Source organism: Miniopterus natalensis, chromosome 17, assembly GCF_054644295.1.
Source record: "Miniopterus natalensis isolate mMinNat1 chromosome 17, mMinNat1.hap1, whole genome shotgun sequence".
Taxonomy (NCBI): Eukaryota; Metazoa; Chordata; class Mammalia; order Chiroptera; family Miniopteridae; genus Miniopterus; species Miniopterus natalensis.
Window position 1 is genome coordinate 20,698,117 of NC_142097.1, and position 15,005 is coordinate 20,713,121.

A 15,005-nucleotide genomic window follows, 5' to 3' on the forward strand; every position below is an offset into this window, starting at 1 on the left:
TCTACAAGTTTCTCCTTAGCTACTATTTTACCAAGCCCTTCATGCCCTCAGACATAAACTGCACCTAAAATGAGATGCATGAGGTTTTTAAAATTAAAAAACTTTTTTTTTTTTACCTGATATTCTTGCTTCTCCTCTGGCTGTTTCAGTTCCACATCTGGCTTTGGTCTGAATGTTTGCTTTCTGTCACAGTTCCTGTGGCCCTTTGATATCAGCCTGGGAGGAGCAGGAACCCTGCCAGACTCCCCCTGTCTTCATAACATTGACCCACTGAGGAAGGTTGATAAGCACTCAAGAGAAGCCTATGACAACGCAGATTAGCAGGCTGGGGGTTGACTTGTGGTAGTGAATTCGGTAGGAATGGGGAGATTCAGGGGTTTTCAAGTGAGAGCCAAAGCTAAACTTCCCATCTCTAAGGGCTGGGTGTCATTTTCATATATCATACAAGTACCTCCTGTCCTGGTTAATTGCATTTCAAAGCTCTACAGTCATTATATTTTATTTTTAAATATGTTTTTATTGATTTTAGAGAGAAAGGAAGGGAGAGGGAGAGAAAGAAATATCGATGTGAGAGAGAAACATCAATCGGCTGCCTCTTGCATGCCCCCCCCCCCCACTGGCAACCCCAGACATGTGCTCTGACCAGGAATCGAACCAGAGACCCTTCAAGGCATGGGGCGACGCTCAGCCCACTGAGCCACACCAGCCAGCATGCTCTTCATTCATTTTTTTTTCCCCATTCATTTTAAATTAGGCTGCTCTGTACATGTCTGATATGAACAATATTAACCTATTCCATTTCTTTCCAAATTGCTTGTTCCATTCTATTTACTTTTATTCTCTTTTTCCTATTCCTGCTTTTGTTGGGCACAAGACCCAGCCTAGAAAAATGCTCATTGATAAAGCTGGCTATCTCTGGGTGAGAGGACTAAAGATGGTTTTCATTTAATTTTCTTTCCTTTAAAAAAAACACACCTTTTCTGTACTTTCTAAATGGTCTACAATGAATATGAGTTGTTTTATAATTAAAGGATAAATAAACATATGAGAGACAGTTATCTCATTTGGAAGTGCTGGTTAAACTGGATAAAGCTTCTTGAAGTAGACTGTATAATGGCCACCTGTTGTTATTATTTATTATTATTATTATTATTATTATTATAAACCTGTAAATGTTACCTTATGAGAAAAAAGGGCCTTTGCAGATGTGATTAAGAATTTTGGGATGGGGAGGTTATCCTGTATTATCTGGGTGGGCCCTGAATCCAATTACAAGTGTTCTCATAAGAGAGAGCAGAGAGAGATTTGATACACACAAAAGAGGAGGAGGCGGTGTGTGACCTATAGAGACAGAGACTGGGGTGCTGTGGCCACAACTGAAGAAATGCAGCAGCCACTGGAAGCTGGAAGAGGCAGGAAGGAATTCTTCCCTGCAGCTCCCATCCCCACCCTAGGAGCACAGCCCTGCCCACACCTTGATACCTGCCCAATAAAACTGGTTTCAAACTTATAGCTGTGAGAAAATAAATTTCTGTTTTTTAAGCAACCAAGTTTGTGATAATTTGTTATAGCAGCCACAGAAAACTAATATGCTCTTCTTCTAAATCGAACCATCAAACAATTCTGTGTCTCCACTTCAATTTGTTTATGATAAAACGGCATTTTTAAATAGGTTTCTGGACATCCCTAGGTGTTTTTATTATTTTTAAATTATTATTATTAACTGAGGTTACCTTCCTATGAAGTTCTGTTTTGCTGGCATTACCTTTTGTACATGTTGACTAAACAGTTTCAGGATAGGAGGCAGAATGGATACTATGATGTATAATCAGCACAGTGACACCATAAACTCCAAAAGTCTACCCTCAGCTTCAACTTGAACCTGTTTTCATTAACTTCACTTCCAAATTCAGACTCACTTTTAGTTCTACCACCATCCTTAATTCCCAGCCTCACTCTCACATTGAAATCCCTCTGATATTACTTTGAGAAAGATAAAAATGACCATCATTTACTGGACATGTGCATTTGAGTATAAAGAACCAAGCTGTGAGATTTTAACACTACAAAGAAACCGAGATTCCGTTGCCAGTAAGTGGAAGAGCTGGAGTTCAAAGCCAGGTTTGTCTAATATAGATGTTCCTATTCCTTCCACTGCCTTTCAAGTTTGAGTTTCTGCCTTTCAAGTTTTGGATTGGAGTCTTCAAAATCAGAAATCTACCAAAGTATCTCCCCTTTTTCTTCCCAGTGCACTATAAAAGACCAAGACAGGAGAAGGAGGGATAATATGAAAGATGAGTAAAGAGAGTTTTTCTTCCTTCTTCAAAGTTCCTTAGTTAAGTCCCTTGACTATAAATAGAGTATCACACCACGGAGGATGTCACATTTGGTTCTGATACCTCAAAGCAAATGTCCATGACTCAAAGTAATTTGAAAACATTAGCTTGGACAGTGCTTTTTCCTAGGTCTTGGGAAAGTGATCTGGCCATTCTGTTGACAATCAGCTAAGAACGAGAGCCCCAATTTATTTAAGATATATTTATTCACTAAGAATTTCAATTGATCAGCACAGTTAAGGCACAGCCTTTGTGCAAACTAGACACAAACTGACAAATACCAACCTCCATCTCACCCTCAGTTCACTCAGAGGTAATTCGAAGACTGTAGAGAACATGGCAACCAAGAGCGACGATGCTAGTTCTGCCACGCCACACTACCTGATTCTGGGTAAGTCTCCTAACTTTCACTCTTTCATTTGAGCACCTAGGGTGTTGAAATCTTAGCTGAGTATGATGCTTACAAATATAGTCCATATGCATGACCACTACACTATAGCGCCACTCTGGAGAGCTAGAAATGTATGAACAGTGTGCTCTGGGTGTTCTGAGGAGTGCCAATAACTGTGCTTGTGAGAATAAGATAAAACTTCATAAATGAGGTGGTATATGAACTGGAACCTGCAAGAATGCACCAGGCTGAGAAAGGGAGATGGAGATGCAGAGAAAACAGCACATGCAAAGGCACAGTCTCTTGTTAAAAAAAAAAAAAAAAGGTTTCTAGATGTTGGGCTTGAAGCATTTTTCTTTTCTTTTTTTATTGATTTTAGAGAGAAAAGGAGAGAGACAAATACCACTTGGTTGCCTTCTGGCCAGGGACTGAACCCATAACTTAGGCATGTCCCCCAACTGGAAATGGAGCCCACAACCTTTTGGTGTATAGACCAATGTTCCAACCAACTGAGCCACCTGGCCAGGGCAAGGCAGTCTTTTCACCATCTAACCTCCTATCCTTCAAGTACAACGGAGGTCCTTAGTAGGTCTGGTACAAAAGACCCTCCATTTCCCCCTATTCTTTCTTTTTATTTTCCCATGTTCTTCTATCCATCCCCGACACTCGTCACAATCCTCATGCTGCTTATATGCTACCTCTCCACTTCCACTGCCCCAGTCCTAACTTAGGCTCTTATTAGCTCTCACCTGAACCACTGCGATCCCTTTCAATAGCTTCCCTCTTGCCTTCCTTTGCATGTTGAATTTTCTAAAGTACAGTTCTCATCTATCATCTTTGGATCTGAAATCTTTCTCACTTTCTCCAAAGTAGTCTAAACTACACAGCCAGCAAGCACCATCCCAAACAAAGTCTTCACCTGTCTTTCAAATCTCCTACCATTCCCTTTCTTTAACAGTATCATTGGTCCTCAAACTTTGGTGTGACTCATTATCACCTGTGGGGCTTATATTAAAAATATGCATGCCTGGGCTCCAACCCCAGAGTATCTGATTCAGTAAGTCTGGGTTTGTTCCGGGCATTTGTGTGCGTGGTTTGTTTTCGATGCTGGAGGACATCTATATTGTTGTTTCCTCCCGCAGTTTTTGAGAAACAGTACACGTTTGAACTTTAAATTTGGTCAGCTCCCCCATGCTTTCTCATTTAATTCTGTAGTTAAATTATCCCTTCTCCCAGAATCTCCTAATTCTCAAACCCCACCTATCTTTCAAGACTCAGATCAAGTGCCCCCTCTTCCAGGAAGTCCTCCCTGCTGTCCTTCACACTTCTTTGTTTTAGCTGCACTTTTTTTGTGGCACCTCTGGCTTATTTTAGGAAGCATCCAAGAGCCCTACCAGCCAGTAAGTTCCCCCTGGACGGAGAAGGACACATTCATCTCAGGCCACCCCAACCCCTAGCCCTCACGCGGGACTCCGGAGAAGCGCAATCAACAACGCTGGATCGCTCAATCAATATTTCTTCCCGGGACCCAGGGCACAACTGCCTCCGACACCCTTTCCCAGTTGTGAAACAAGACACCGGCGAAACCACTCGGGAAAACAGTTGTCCTGGGGTCCGAGGGCGGGCGGAAACGGCCCTGAGGATGTACAGCGACCGCCCTCGCTGTGAAGATGGAGCCCACCACGCAAAGAAACGATGGAAAAGGCGGTTCCGCCCTCCGGGCCGCTCCACCCCTGACTTCCGCCTCGCCCTCCGATTGGCTCCATTCACCCACGTGACCCGCCACCCGCCGCGGGATTGGCTGTCCGCTGAAGATTGCACTGGGTGGTGGGAAGCCAGCGGGGCCTGGAGGCGGCGGCCGGTGGGATAGGGGAGCCGTTACCGCCGGGGACCGGAAGGCTGGGAATCCGTCCATCGGCCTGAAGCCGGGCCAAGCCTCCCGAGAGCCTAGGGCGTAGGAGTTTTAGGAGTTCCGAAGAGTGCCGAGGACTCCTGTCTGGGTCTTTGGTGCGAGCCCTGGCTCCGGCCTTAGTCGTGTTGCCGCGCTAGGACGGCTTTTCAAAGTCTTTCTTGAAGTTGGACCATATTATTTATTTTACTATTGACGGTCCCCTGTATGTATCATTGGTTATCCGGCGCAGGGCGCCGTTCAGAGCGCCTTGAGGTAGAAGCTGGGGGTGGGGGGCTTACAGATGCTTGAGGTGTGGTCCTTACCTACGTGAAACGTTGGAGGTAAGTCGGCTTTCTAAGTTATGCAGATGCCTTTATCATTTAGGAGCTTAGGATTTAGTAGGGAGGGTCGTGCATTGGCTGAGTAAACGCTCATTTATTGAGCCTCCTTCTCTGCACCATTCTGAGCGTAATGGATGCAAAAGCCAGGAGGACACAGCCCTGGTCCTTTGGGAACTCCGACGGGGAGACGGGGCACGCGAGTCACTGGCGCGTGATGCGTGTCGTGGCGGGGAAAAGTGGGAGTCAGAGGACGCGGTGACTGAGGGAGTTAACGGACCACTTAACGGAGAGAAGCTTACATTTGAGTAAAGGTTTAAAACTATAATTAGGGGTTCTCCAGATTGAAAGTGCTGGGGAAGGCATTCCAGATGGAGCAAAGCGTACTACGGAAGAAAATTAGGAAAGTGTGCCCTGCGTAGATGATGAGAGAAGGGCTCAAGCATAACGCCTGTAAAACAGGCACTTTGTTAGTTTCTCCCTCTTTATGGTGTTTAGTTGCTAAATGCCAACACAGACCAACAGCTGTCAGTTTTATGAAATATCTACCTATTGACACTTCTGGATGGCTGAAGGAAGCATGTGGTGTCTCCAGGATCGTTATTTAGATGCTGAAAGGCTGGAAGGGGCGACTTGTGATCCTAGTACTTGTGCATGTCAGCGATTGTATATATCACCAGGTGCCATTTAGAATAAATGAAATGCAATAAGCTTTTTCATTCAGAAGTTATTCAGGTTGTGAATTATCCAGGCTTTATCCTGCTTCCTTTATCTTGCTCATGCACTGGAGAAAAATGAAATTAAACCTTTATTTAGCTAATAGTGGAAAAATATAAATCTGGTAATCAGACCTCAGTTCTCTTTCCAGCTCTGCTGTTAATTTTCTATGGACCTTTGGCGAATTAAAGCCTCTCTGGGTCTTGGACTCTTAAGATAGAAGATTCTGGTATAAAAAATTTATGACTTTTTATTTTTGTGTGCAGCATAATTATAAATCAAAACATGTGTTAAATGAACTAGAATTTACTTTATAAAGGAATTTACCTTTTGCTTTAGAACTAGACTACAAATCCCTTCATAGGCATCCCTGAGATTCTATCATGCGTGATGTTTGGGCTCATTAAAAAAAAAAAGTTTTATAACTGTAAATGCTTACCCACTTGCCTCTATATTTCAAAAACAAAAAAGATCCCCCAAAACAAAACTTGTTCAAATTTGCGTTTTTGTACAGCAGTTACTGTACTTAAACCAAAGCAGAGTGGAAGATAAAATACTTATCTAAAAAGAAGCCTTTATTTTTTTCTTAGGTAAACCTAAGTTGTTTTGGAAGTGAAAATACTCTTAGATAATACAAGTTGAAATGCAATGATGCGATGATGAGTGAAGTATAGTCTGACCTGGTATAGCCATTGCTTCAGGGTTGGCTTTGACCAGGGTATGATCACTTAATCTTCTCTCTGAGCTGAGTCTGGTTGTGGTTTTCCCACACTGGTATGTTCTAGCTTGGTTGGATACTGGTTTTATTATGAATTTGAGTATTTCTTTGATTTTTTAAAAACATTTTACTGATACTTTCATGTGTTTTTTTCTAGGTTGAGGTGAAAAATCTGGCTTTGATACCTTCAAGGAGTACTACGTTATTTCAATCCTGAGTCCTGGTTCAGTTCTCTTATTGACTTATTATATTAAAAATGTGGTGTTTTTTAATTAACTATAATATTTGCTTTGGTAAACCCTTGCTGTTTAACAAGAAGTTTTGCAGCTATCCAGTATACTCTTTATGATACATAAAAGCGTTAATATTTTAAAATCCATAGGATGTGCCATTTCGGAATTTAGTTTTATCACCTTTGTGCTATTAGAGAGTATATGTACTTTGAATTGCTAAAATGAGTTAAAATATTGGAAAACACCTATCTCAGCAGAGGCACTTACAAATTACTTTCATCCTTCCTCATCGAGTCATGATGATTTTTTTAACCCATATTTTTTCACCAACCTCCCAATCCAGGCAGTGTTTTTGTAGCAGTTTTTAATACAAGATATTTCAAACAAGGATGAATTCTTGCTATTGGAATAGAGAACCCCCCCCCCCCCCCCCGCAAGTATTGGATTAGCAACAAAGCAAAATGTTAATACAAAACTACCCCTAAAAGTCAAAGGTTGTCTGAGTGGAAAAATTTACTTTAAACAACTGAAGTAATTTTTAAGTTTCTACATAATCATGACAACATGGAACAGCTCTTTGCCAAAAAACATTTATTCTTAAAATTTATTTAAGCGTTTCATAGAAACTTTAGTAATAGCCAGAATAATTCATGCCAGTTTAGCAAACTCTTAACAGCAAGCAGAAAGAGCTTAATAAAAGGTCCTTTCTTTACATAGTTAAATCAGTATTTTACTTCACCTCTTCATTGCTCATTAGCTTTGCTTTCTCACTGAAATCTTAAGGCTACTCTATATACAGGGTGGGGCAAAAGTAGGTTTACAATTGTGAGTACATGAAACACAGTTTATTCTTGTATTATTTTTAATTATTGTATTATTTTCCATATGAGCAACTATAAATCTACTCTTGCCCCACCCTGTGTACACTCGACCCTAATTTTCCGTTAATGTTTCCAAGACATGTATGGCTAATAAAGGAATCTTTAAAAGTTAATAAATTACAGCAGATGTTACATAACAAATGGGTCACAGTATATAGAAGGAACTGTTGTTTTTCAAAAGTGTTTCTATAAAGAGCAAGCCCACTTTTCACATTGTTTGCAAACTGATAATACCTCTTCCTTATAAGCAGATAAACACTTTTCTAGAGAAAAGGCCTGCCTGCTTCCCGCAACTTTACCACCCACTTTATGAGATCTAACTTGGGTTTTTCCTGAGAGCTTCTATACCTCTTTGTTCATTAAGGAGAATCTTCAGTACTGATTATTTATCCTCTTTTATCCACTCCCACGTTGACCCTCACGTCCCCTGCCAGTCCCGATTCTCCTACTCTGACCAGCTTAGTTAGCTTTAAGTTGGGGTCTAGAGAACAGGCTAGAAGATTAAGATCAATGGGTAAGTCACTTAAAAGAAATCCGCATAGTTGTTTAAAATTCATATAATTATGAATTGAGACTAAGAAGTATCAAACAACGCTGTGTACCATGCTGAAAACCAGTCCTGTGGCCTTATAGTGCAATAATTTTGCTTTGAGACAAGATGCTAATCCCTTTCAGTTCTCAGGGGAGTACAGTTTAATTAGATGTTGTACTTCTGTTGGATAACCTGTGATGGGACAAGCTTGGTGAGTCCTCACATAATGAAACACACAGCGATAGCAAAACACATAGCCAGAAGTGGCAAGAACAGTATCATTCACTCGGGTTTTACGACACAGTGGGCACACAGTCTTAATTTTGGGTAACAGGGGAGAATCAGAATTGTAGTCTAGGTGTACAGGTGGTGGTGGAGTAGGCAAGGCAGTCAGCGATTTGATGGTTTCTTGATTTTCAGATGAGTACCACCACTCAAGGAACTGCAAGAAGAATACACCGACAGAAAGGCCAGTAGAGAGGGATAAGGCAACACCCCCCATAGCTTTTTTCAGAGTTGACTTTATCTTCTCAGTAACACTGTTGGAGAATAGAACAAGGAGACAAAAGGAGAAACTGTTTATTTAGGTATAATCACAGAGTGACTAATATAAATGTAGTCACTTTTCTTAAGAATCACCAATTCAGTTTGGGGATTGAATAGTTGCTAGACTGGTATTTTCTTAAGGTTGTATTCTAAATGATTCCCTCTTTCTGACTTACAGTATTTTAGGAGCGTAGGAGCTAAGCTTTTTTTTCATGACTTGGGTTTTGTTTTGTGTTTGAGAAGAAATTAGTAAGACATTGATTATATAGACCTTTTTGTGTATGAGTGGAAAATAGTATATCCAGAAAAAGAAACAACTCTAACAAAAATTAACTTAGCAATATCGAGGAATATATATTTGAAGTTGTAGGAGAACATGCACACTAACTAGCAGCAGTATAGCATCGTGGTTAAGGGCAGTCTTGAGGATTGTGTTGATCTGGCTTCAATCTCAGCTCTCCCACCTTCTAGCTGTGTGACCTTGGCAGGGTACTTAGCTGTTAGGGCTTAGTTTTCTGAACTGTTAAATGGGGTTAGTGAACTTATTTCATTGAGTTGTGAAGAAGACTGAAATAATGTACGTAAAGCAAGCACCTAGCTCAGGGCCTTGCCATAGCACGTGTTGTACAGAAAAATGTAGTAGTTAACGATGAGATAGGTTACCAGGATGGCAATCCTTGTCTTATGAACACAGAATTTTTCTATGATTTTATGAAATACCTCAAATGGAGTGAGGGAGGTGATTTCATACAGTAAAGTAAGATTTTAGAATTTGTCAATCAAATGTTAAGGCCTTACCTCCTGGCTGGCTGCTGCATCATGTTGGCTTCAGCTGCTTTGAGCTCCAGAGCTTGTATATCCTGAACTGTAAGTCGGCCTAGCCGAACTCCAGCCAGACTTAATAGTGGTGAGTGATGCTGAGCTTTTCCTAGGATGTATCGAAGTTGTTGTACAAGAAACCAGCCTTCCCAGGCCATGTTAACAAATGGGTAGGCTGCCAGGAATGCTCTGTAAAATTGTTTCCAGCGGGAAGAAGGGGGATGGATAGAATATTCATCCTCTTCTCTGAGGCTAGAAACCAGCTTCTCCAGCTTCACTTTCAGATAGGGAAGAAGAACCAGGAACATAATTGACTTCCAAAGCTGCTGCTTTGGGAGACCAGCACTGGCCAGTCTCTGAAGCTTGTGTGTGTCCCCTGTTACAATCCGCTTTAAGCCATAAAAGTTTTCAGAAAATGAGGCACTGGTTTTAGACAGATAATGCTGCTGGAGCAGAAGATCTAGGAGGGTAAAGATTTCATCAAACCACCTCCAAAAGAAGCCATAGTGGGCGGGATTTGATTCTGCAAGAACCTAAAGCAAAGTAAATTAATAAATAAAATTCATTCCATTTCACAGTTACTGTGCCTTACATTTGCATTTCTTTCCCCCCCTCTAAATTCTACACTTTGAGATTAAACAAGTCACTCTTTGGGGGGTGTACCCTATCCTCCCTGAGGTGCTGGGTATTCATTACAGGGCTCTACACATAACAGGGACTCAATACCAGTTAAATCATAGGATATGAATTATATGCTAATTGCTAAATTCAAACCTAGGCTACAAAATAAGCTCAAACGATTGGTTTGGTTTTTACCCAGTTGTCCCTAAAACCATTTAAAGAATTAATACCTTACCTTGACCACATGCTGAAGAGCAGGTCTCACTGCTGTCATTAAACTGTCCTGTGCTACCACCTCAAAGATGGATGGCTGGTCATCCACCCCAGAAGCAGTTGTGATGTGAGCCCCGTGCTCAGCCATAGTTTTCTGTGTGCACTGGGTTTCACTTTGCCCACAAACTCTCTAGTAAGCATGAACTTGTTTGGGGTATCAAATGGGTGCTCAGTCTTAGAAGTAATTTCCGGAGGATCTCCGAAACTCCTCTCAGTTTTTACGGGAACCGGCGGGGGGTGGGGTGGAGGAAGACACCACTTCTGGAGGCAGAGGGGACAGGGTCTGAAGGAAGTTAAGAACTAAGTTAACGCAGACGTGAGTGGCAGTGGTGTGTGGGGAAAGGGTGACTTGTCAAACGCTGCACCTCACAGGGCAGAGCGTGACTATGGGGGATAGGTGTCTGTCCTCGAGCTGCAGTCCTGGAGGCTGCGAATCAGGGACTTCCGAACGTCAGGGCTCAAAAGCCAGCCGGTGCTGAGGGATTAGAGGTGCAGTGCGGGCCGGTACGCGAGGACCGGCTCCAGCTGCTCGCTGTCAGGTACCCCGCCCGCGCCCGTCCTTGCGCGCTGACCCCAGGCGAGGCGCGAAGGACCCGCGACGCCACGTTTGAAGGGCGGTCTCAGCTTTATGACCGAAGCCGTCCCCGGAAATAGAAGCCGCTGCCGGTAGGGAACCGCAGCGGAAGAGAGGCGCTCTAGCCCCAAAAGCGGCCCCGAAACCGGAACTAGAAAACTCTATGACCCACTGGCACTTCAGCTCCCGCCCCCGCCCCGCTGAAATAAAAGAGGGCACTTTGTATTTCCTTTGGAGACGAATTTTCCGCTCGTTTGCGTTACTTATTGGTTTTGCATTGCTGTTTCGGTAGGAAACCACAGCTCTGAGTCTCTGCAGGGGTCTTCTTGATAAGATGGGGGCGCCCACGTCTGGCGCCGGCACTTGGCCCCGCGGGCGGTGGAGCTGGGAGCGGAGGGATGAAGGGAATGTGGCGGTGGAAAGCCCCTCGGTGTGGGCGCGGCTGGGGTGGTGGTGAGTTCACACCATGTGCCTTCCGGGAAAGATTGTAGCCGCCTAGGTAGAGAAGAAGCTTTAGCTGTGTTGCTGCCAATTATAAAGAAAGATGGTTAAAATGAGAAAGATTCCTGCGGTTCCTCAAAGCTTGGGACGACCACATTTCCTCCAAGCTGGTAGTTTACCTGTCTTCCACGTTTGGTTACAGTCTAGCATAAACTAGGCACTTGCTGCACTAGATGAGACTGCTCCTGTCTCCGTACACGGGAGGGTTTGTCACATTTGCTAAGACAAAGGGATCCTGTCCGCCCAGCATGAACTGGGGAGGGTTAGAAAAAGTACTTTTCTGTGTATACCAAAGTTAGTGTAATTTGCCTTACGGTTTACAAAGTGCTGTTATATCGTGTGCAGCTTTGCCTCGTTCGCATTGCTGATACAGGTTTATTCAATTTGGATGAAAGTTAAAGTTCTACCTGTCTCCTTTCTGCAGAACTCTCCCCTCGCCCCAGGGCTAAATAGCTAGAAATGGAAGGTACTATTCACTGCCCAGAGGACCTTACGGTAAAAAGACAGATAATTGGTTTGCCTAATGAGAACCCTTAGAAACAAGGCTTGGGTTTAGTTGAGTAGAAAGAAATATTTTGCAAGTTAACCTTAATTATAGTTCTAAAAGGTGTTTTTTACTCTACCAAAATGCCTGCTAGAAAAAGTCACGTTGATAGTTTTACCTTATAGAGCTTAAGGACTAGACATAATGTATCTATAAAGTACCTGGTACATGTTAGGTGCTTGATTAATGGTAGCTGTTATATACAGGCTTTTCTCAAACAGCAAAAAGATGAAATTGAAAAATAGCATCAACTAAGATAAGTAGAAAACTAGTTAAACATTTGTTTCAATTGTGGTTGTTCGGTTAAAAGCAACAGAAACAGGCTAATTTAAACTAAATAAATTTGTTAGAAGCATATTAAGTAGCTAACAAAATAAGGAAAGCCAGCTCTGAAGAAACTACACAGTCCTATTGGATGTCTCTAGCAAGAATGAGCAAAGTCTCATCCAGGCAACATTGTTGGAATAAATGAGCTCCAACAAATTTCTGTCACTGTCCTTACAATTCAAATTCCTATTGACTTACCTTGGGTTCAGATTTCCTCTTTTACACAGCCAGAAGGGGGCAAAACATCTCGATTAATAATGGTCCTGTGAGGATACTCCAAAAGTAAACAAGTTATTACATTAAGAAAAAGGAAAGGCAGTAAAAAATAACACATCAGTTAGTATAGCCCACAAGTATACACCTCTTCACAAATCCCACTCTCAGATTTATAGTTTAGTAGATGAGATAAGACATAAAATTGGTTGCACTTATATTAAAAGGTATTAAGAACCATTGGATAGGTTAATGTGATTGATGTGAGTTTAGTGGAAGAGTTAACTACCAGCAGGGAGAAATAAGGCAGTTCAAACTAGCTTAAACAGAGAACCCCTATGTAACCAAACAAAGGGAATAGCATTTCTAACCTCATATAGGGTGGGGCAAAAGTAGCTTTACAGTCATATGAAAAAGTTTATCCTCGTATTATTAATAATTGTATCATTTTCCATATAAACAACAGTAAACCTACTTTTGCCCCACCTGTATTTTATCTCAGCTTTTCTCTGCCAGTTGCCTTCTAACATAATGATGTAACCTGGTACCTTCTGTACCTCAGTGTCACAGCAGATGTCCACTGAGAATTTTCAGGATTAGGTGGACCTCAAAAGGTGAGTACATTTGGGGGAAGTCGTAGTAGTGATAGGGCTTTCCAGGCCAAGGGAGCAGCATGACGTATATTTGAGAAGGAAATTGTTTCGTTTCCTTTAACTATAGCACTCCAGAAAGGAATAGTAGAAAGTAGATTGGGTACATTATGGAGAGTCTTATTTGTTAGTTTAAGTATTTTGTGTACATTCATTCATGTATTTAACAAATGCTAAGTGCTAGGTTTAAAGTAGTAATAAAAACATTCAAGGTATCTGCCCTAATGGAATTTACAGTCTAGTTGGGGAGGGAGATAACAAATAAACTAGTATATAATTTATAAATTGAGTAAGAGGGCTGGGATGGGGGAGACAGTGGGTAATCGGGGAGTGCCTTTCTGAGGAGAGTGCACTTAAATTGAGACCTAAATTATGAAGAGCCAGGCATGTGAGAAATTGGGGGAAAAGTATATTAGGTAGGAGGAACAGTATTTGTGGAGGCCATAAGGTGGGAAAGAATTTGGCATATTTGAGGGTTATAATAGCTAGCAAAAGGGGAAATGAGGAGTGACTGAAAGACATAAAATGATGTTAGATAGACAGGGGCCAAACCTTGCAGGGACTAAGAGCCATGGGAAGGAGCCTGGATTTTAGTCTAAGTGCCATGGGAAGAAGGCATTGAAGGATTTATCCACCAGAGTCGCGATCAGGTTTATATTTTTAAGATGACCCCATAATAGTTATGTGATTATGTTTACCTTGTGAAAATCCATCAAACTCTACATTTATGTGTGTGCACTCCATTGAGTGTTTGTTATACTTAAAAAAAAAAAAAATGTTTAAGAAACAAAAACCTGGCTGCTATGTGGATAATGACTGGGAGGAGAGTTGAGGTTTCTAGTAGTCCAGGCAAGAGATGATGGTGGCTTGGACTAATGAAGTGGAGTAGAGGAAACTGGATGAATTTGAGATATATTTTGAAGGTAGGATTAAAAACGGAGATAGATTGGATGTGGCAGTTAAAGCAGAGAGAGAAATCAGTGACCCCCAGGATCTTGCTTGAGCAATTCAGTGTAATTTATTTCTTTTAATATGTTTTATTGATTTAAGAGAGAGGAAGGGAGAGGGAGAGAAACATCAATGATGAGAGTTATTGATCTGCTGCTCCCTGCACGTCCCCTACTGGGGGTGGAGCCTGCAACCGCCGGCATGTGCCCTGACCAGGAATGGAACCCTGACCTCCTTGTTTGTAGGTCGACGCTCAACTGCTGAGCTATGCCGGCAGGGCCAGTGTAATTTATTGAAATAAAATCATAACAGCCCAGCTGGGCGTGGCTCAGCAGTTGAGCGTCGACCTAGGATCCAGGCGATCGGGGTTCGATTCCCTGTCAGGGCACATGCCGGAGTTGCAGGCTCGATCCCCAGTCAGGGGTGTGCAGGAGGCAGCCGATCAATGACTCTCTCATCATTAATCTTTCTCTCTCCCTCTCCTTTCTTCTCTCTGAAATCAATAAAGATATATTTGAAATAAAATCATAACAAATATTTACATAGTCCATACTATGTGCAGTTATAGTTTCAAGTGCTTCACATATACGAATTCATTTCATCCTTGTAACAATATTGTGATTAGATATTACTATTTTTCCCATTTTATAGATGAGAAAACTAAAGAACATGGCAGATAGGCAAAACTGTGGGAAGAATGGGTTTTGCAGGTATTAAGCAATGAGCAGCTGTTGAAAGTTTTTGAATAGGGAAGAGATATAAATCAAAGTTCTTTAAGATTTTTGTGGTGGCATCTTCTTGGACTAAATCCACCTTTGTCTCCTGGGAATTGTACCTGGAACCAAGTTTTTCAACCTTCTCCCATACTCCTCATTCCTTTATGATATGCTTAATTTGGGTGGACCATAATTATAGAATTACTTATAAGTGTGGTTAGCAGTTTGGTGGTGAA

The 15,005-nt window shown here is 41.9% G+C and overlaps 1 protein-coding gene, 1 long non-coding RNA gene and 1 other non-coding gene across 4 annotated transcripts in view; 2 read left to right on the forward strand and 1 right to left on the reverse strand.

The window, feature by feature from the left end:
* LOC107532601 (uncharacterized) overlaps positions 1–10,237 on the forward strand; it is a 29,801-nt gene extending 19,564 nt beyond the window's left edge. For both annotated transcript variants that reach the window (XR_015715863.1, XR_015715864.1), the window contains 2 exons: positions 2,639–2,727; positions 6,549–10,237. This is a non-coding gene — a long non-coding RNA (uncharacterized LOC107532601). The remainder of the gene's footprint in view (positions 1–2,638; positions 2,728–6,548) is intronic.
* On the forward strand, positions 6,325–6,421 carry LOC148091249 (Z30 small nucleolar RNA). Its single transcript, XR_015715932.1, has one exon. It is a non-coding gene; the product is annotated as a Z30 small nucleolar RNA (small nucleolar RNA).
* On the reverse strand, positions 7,535–10,896 carry PEX12 (peroxisomal biogenesis factor 12). Its single transcript, XM_016207043.2, has 3 exons — positions 10,259–10,896; positions 9,382–9,935; positions 7,535–8,576 (listed from the first exon to the last, which is right to left on the reverse strand). Exons 1-3 carry the CDS (start codon positions 10,382–10,384, stop codon positions 8,177–8,179), a joined length of 1,080 nt encoding a protein of 359 aa, XP_016062529.1. The 5' UTR covers positions 10,385–10,896; the 3' UTR covers positions 7,535–8,176.
* Positions 10,897–15,005: the final 4,109 nt, after the last annotated feature.

Bases quoted from the DNA above. Each gene is read 5' to 3' on its own strand.
- PEX12 (XM_016207043.2), bottom strand. From the start codon at position 10,384: ATGGCTGAGCACGGGGCTCACATCACAACTGCTTCTGGGGTGGATGAC. The intron at 9,936-10,258 runs GTAAGGTATTAA...ACTTTGCTTTAG, and splicing joins CTCTTCAGCATGTGGTCAAG to GTTCTTGCAGAATCAAATCC. The intron at 8,577-9,381 runs GTAAGGCCTTAA...ATTCTCCAACAG, and splicing joins ATGCAGCAGCCAGCCAGGAG to TGTTACTGAGAAGATAAAGT.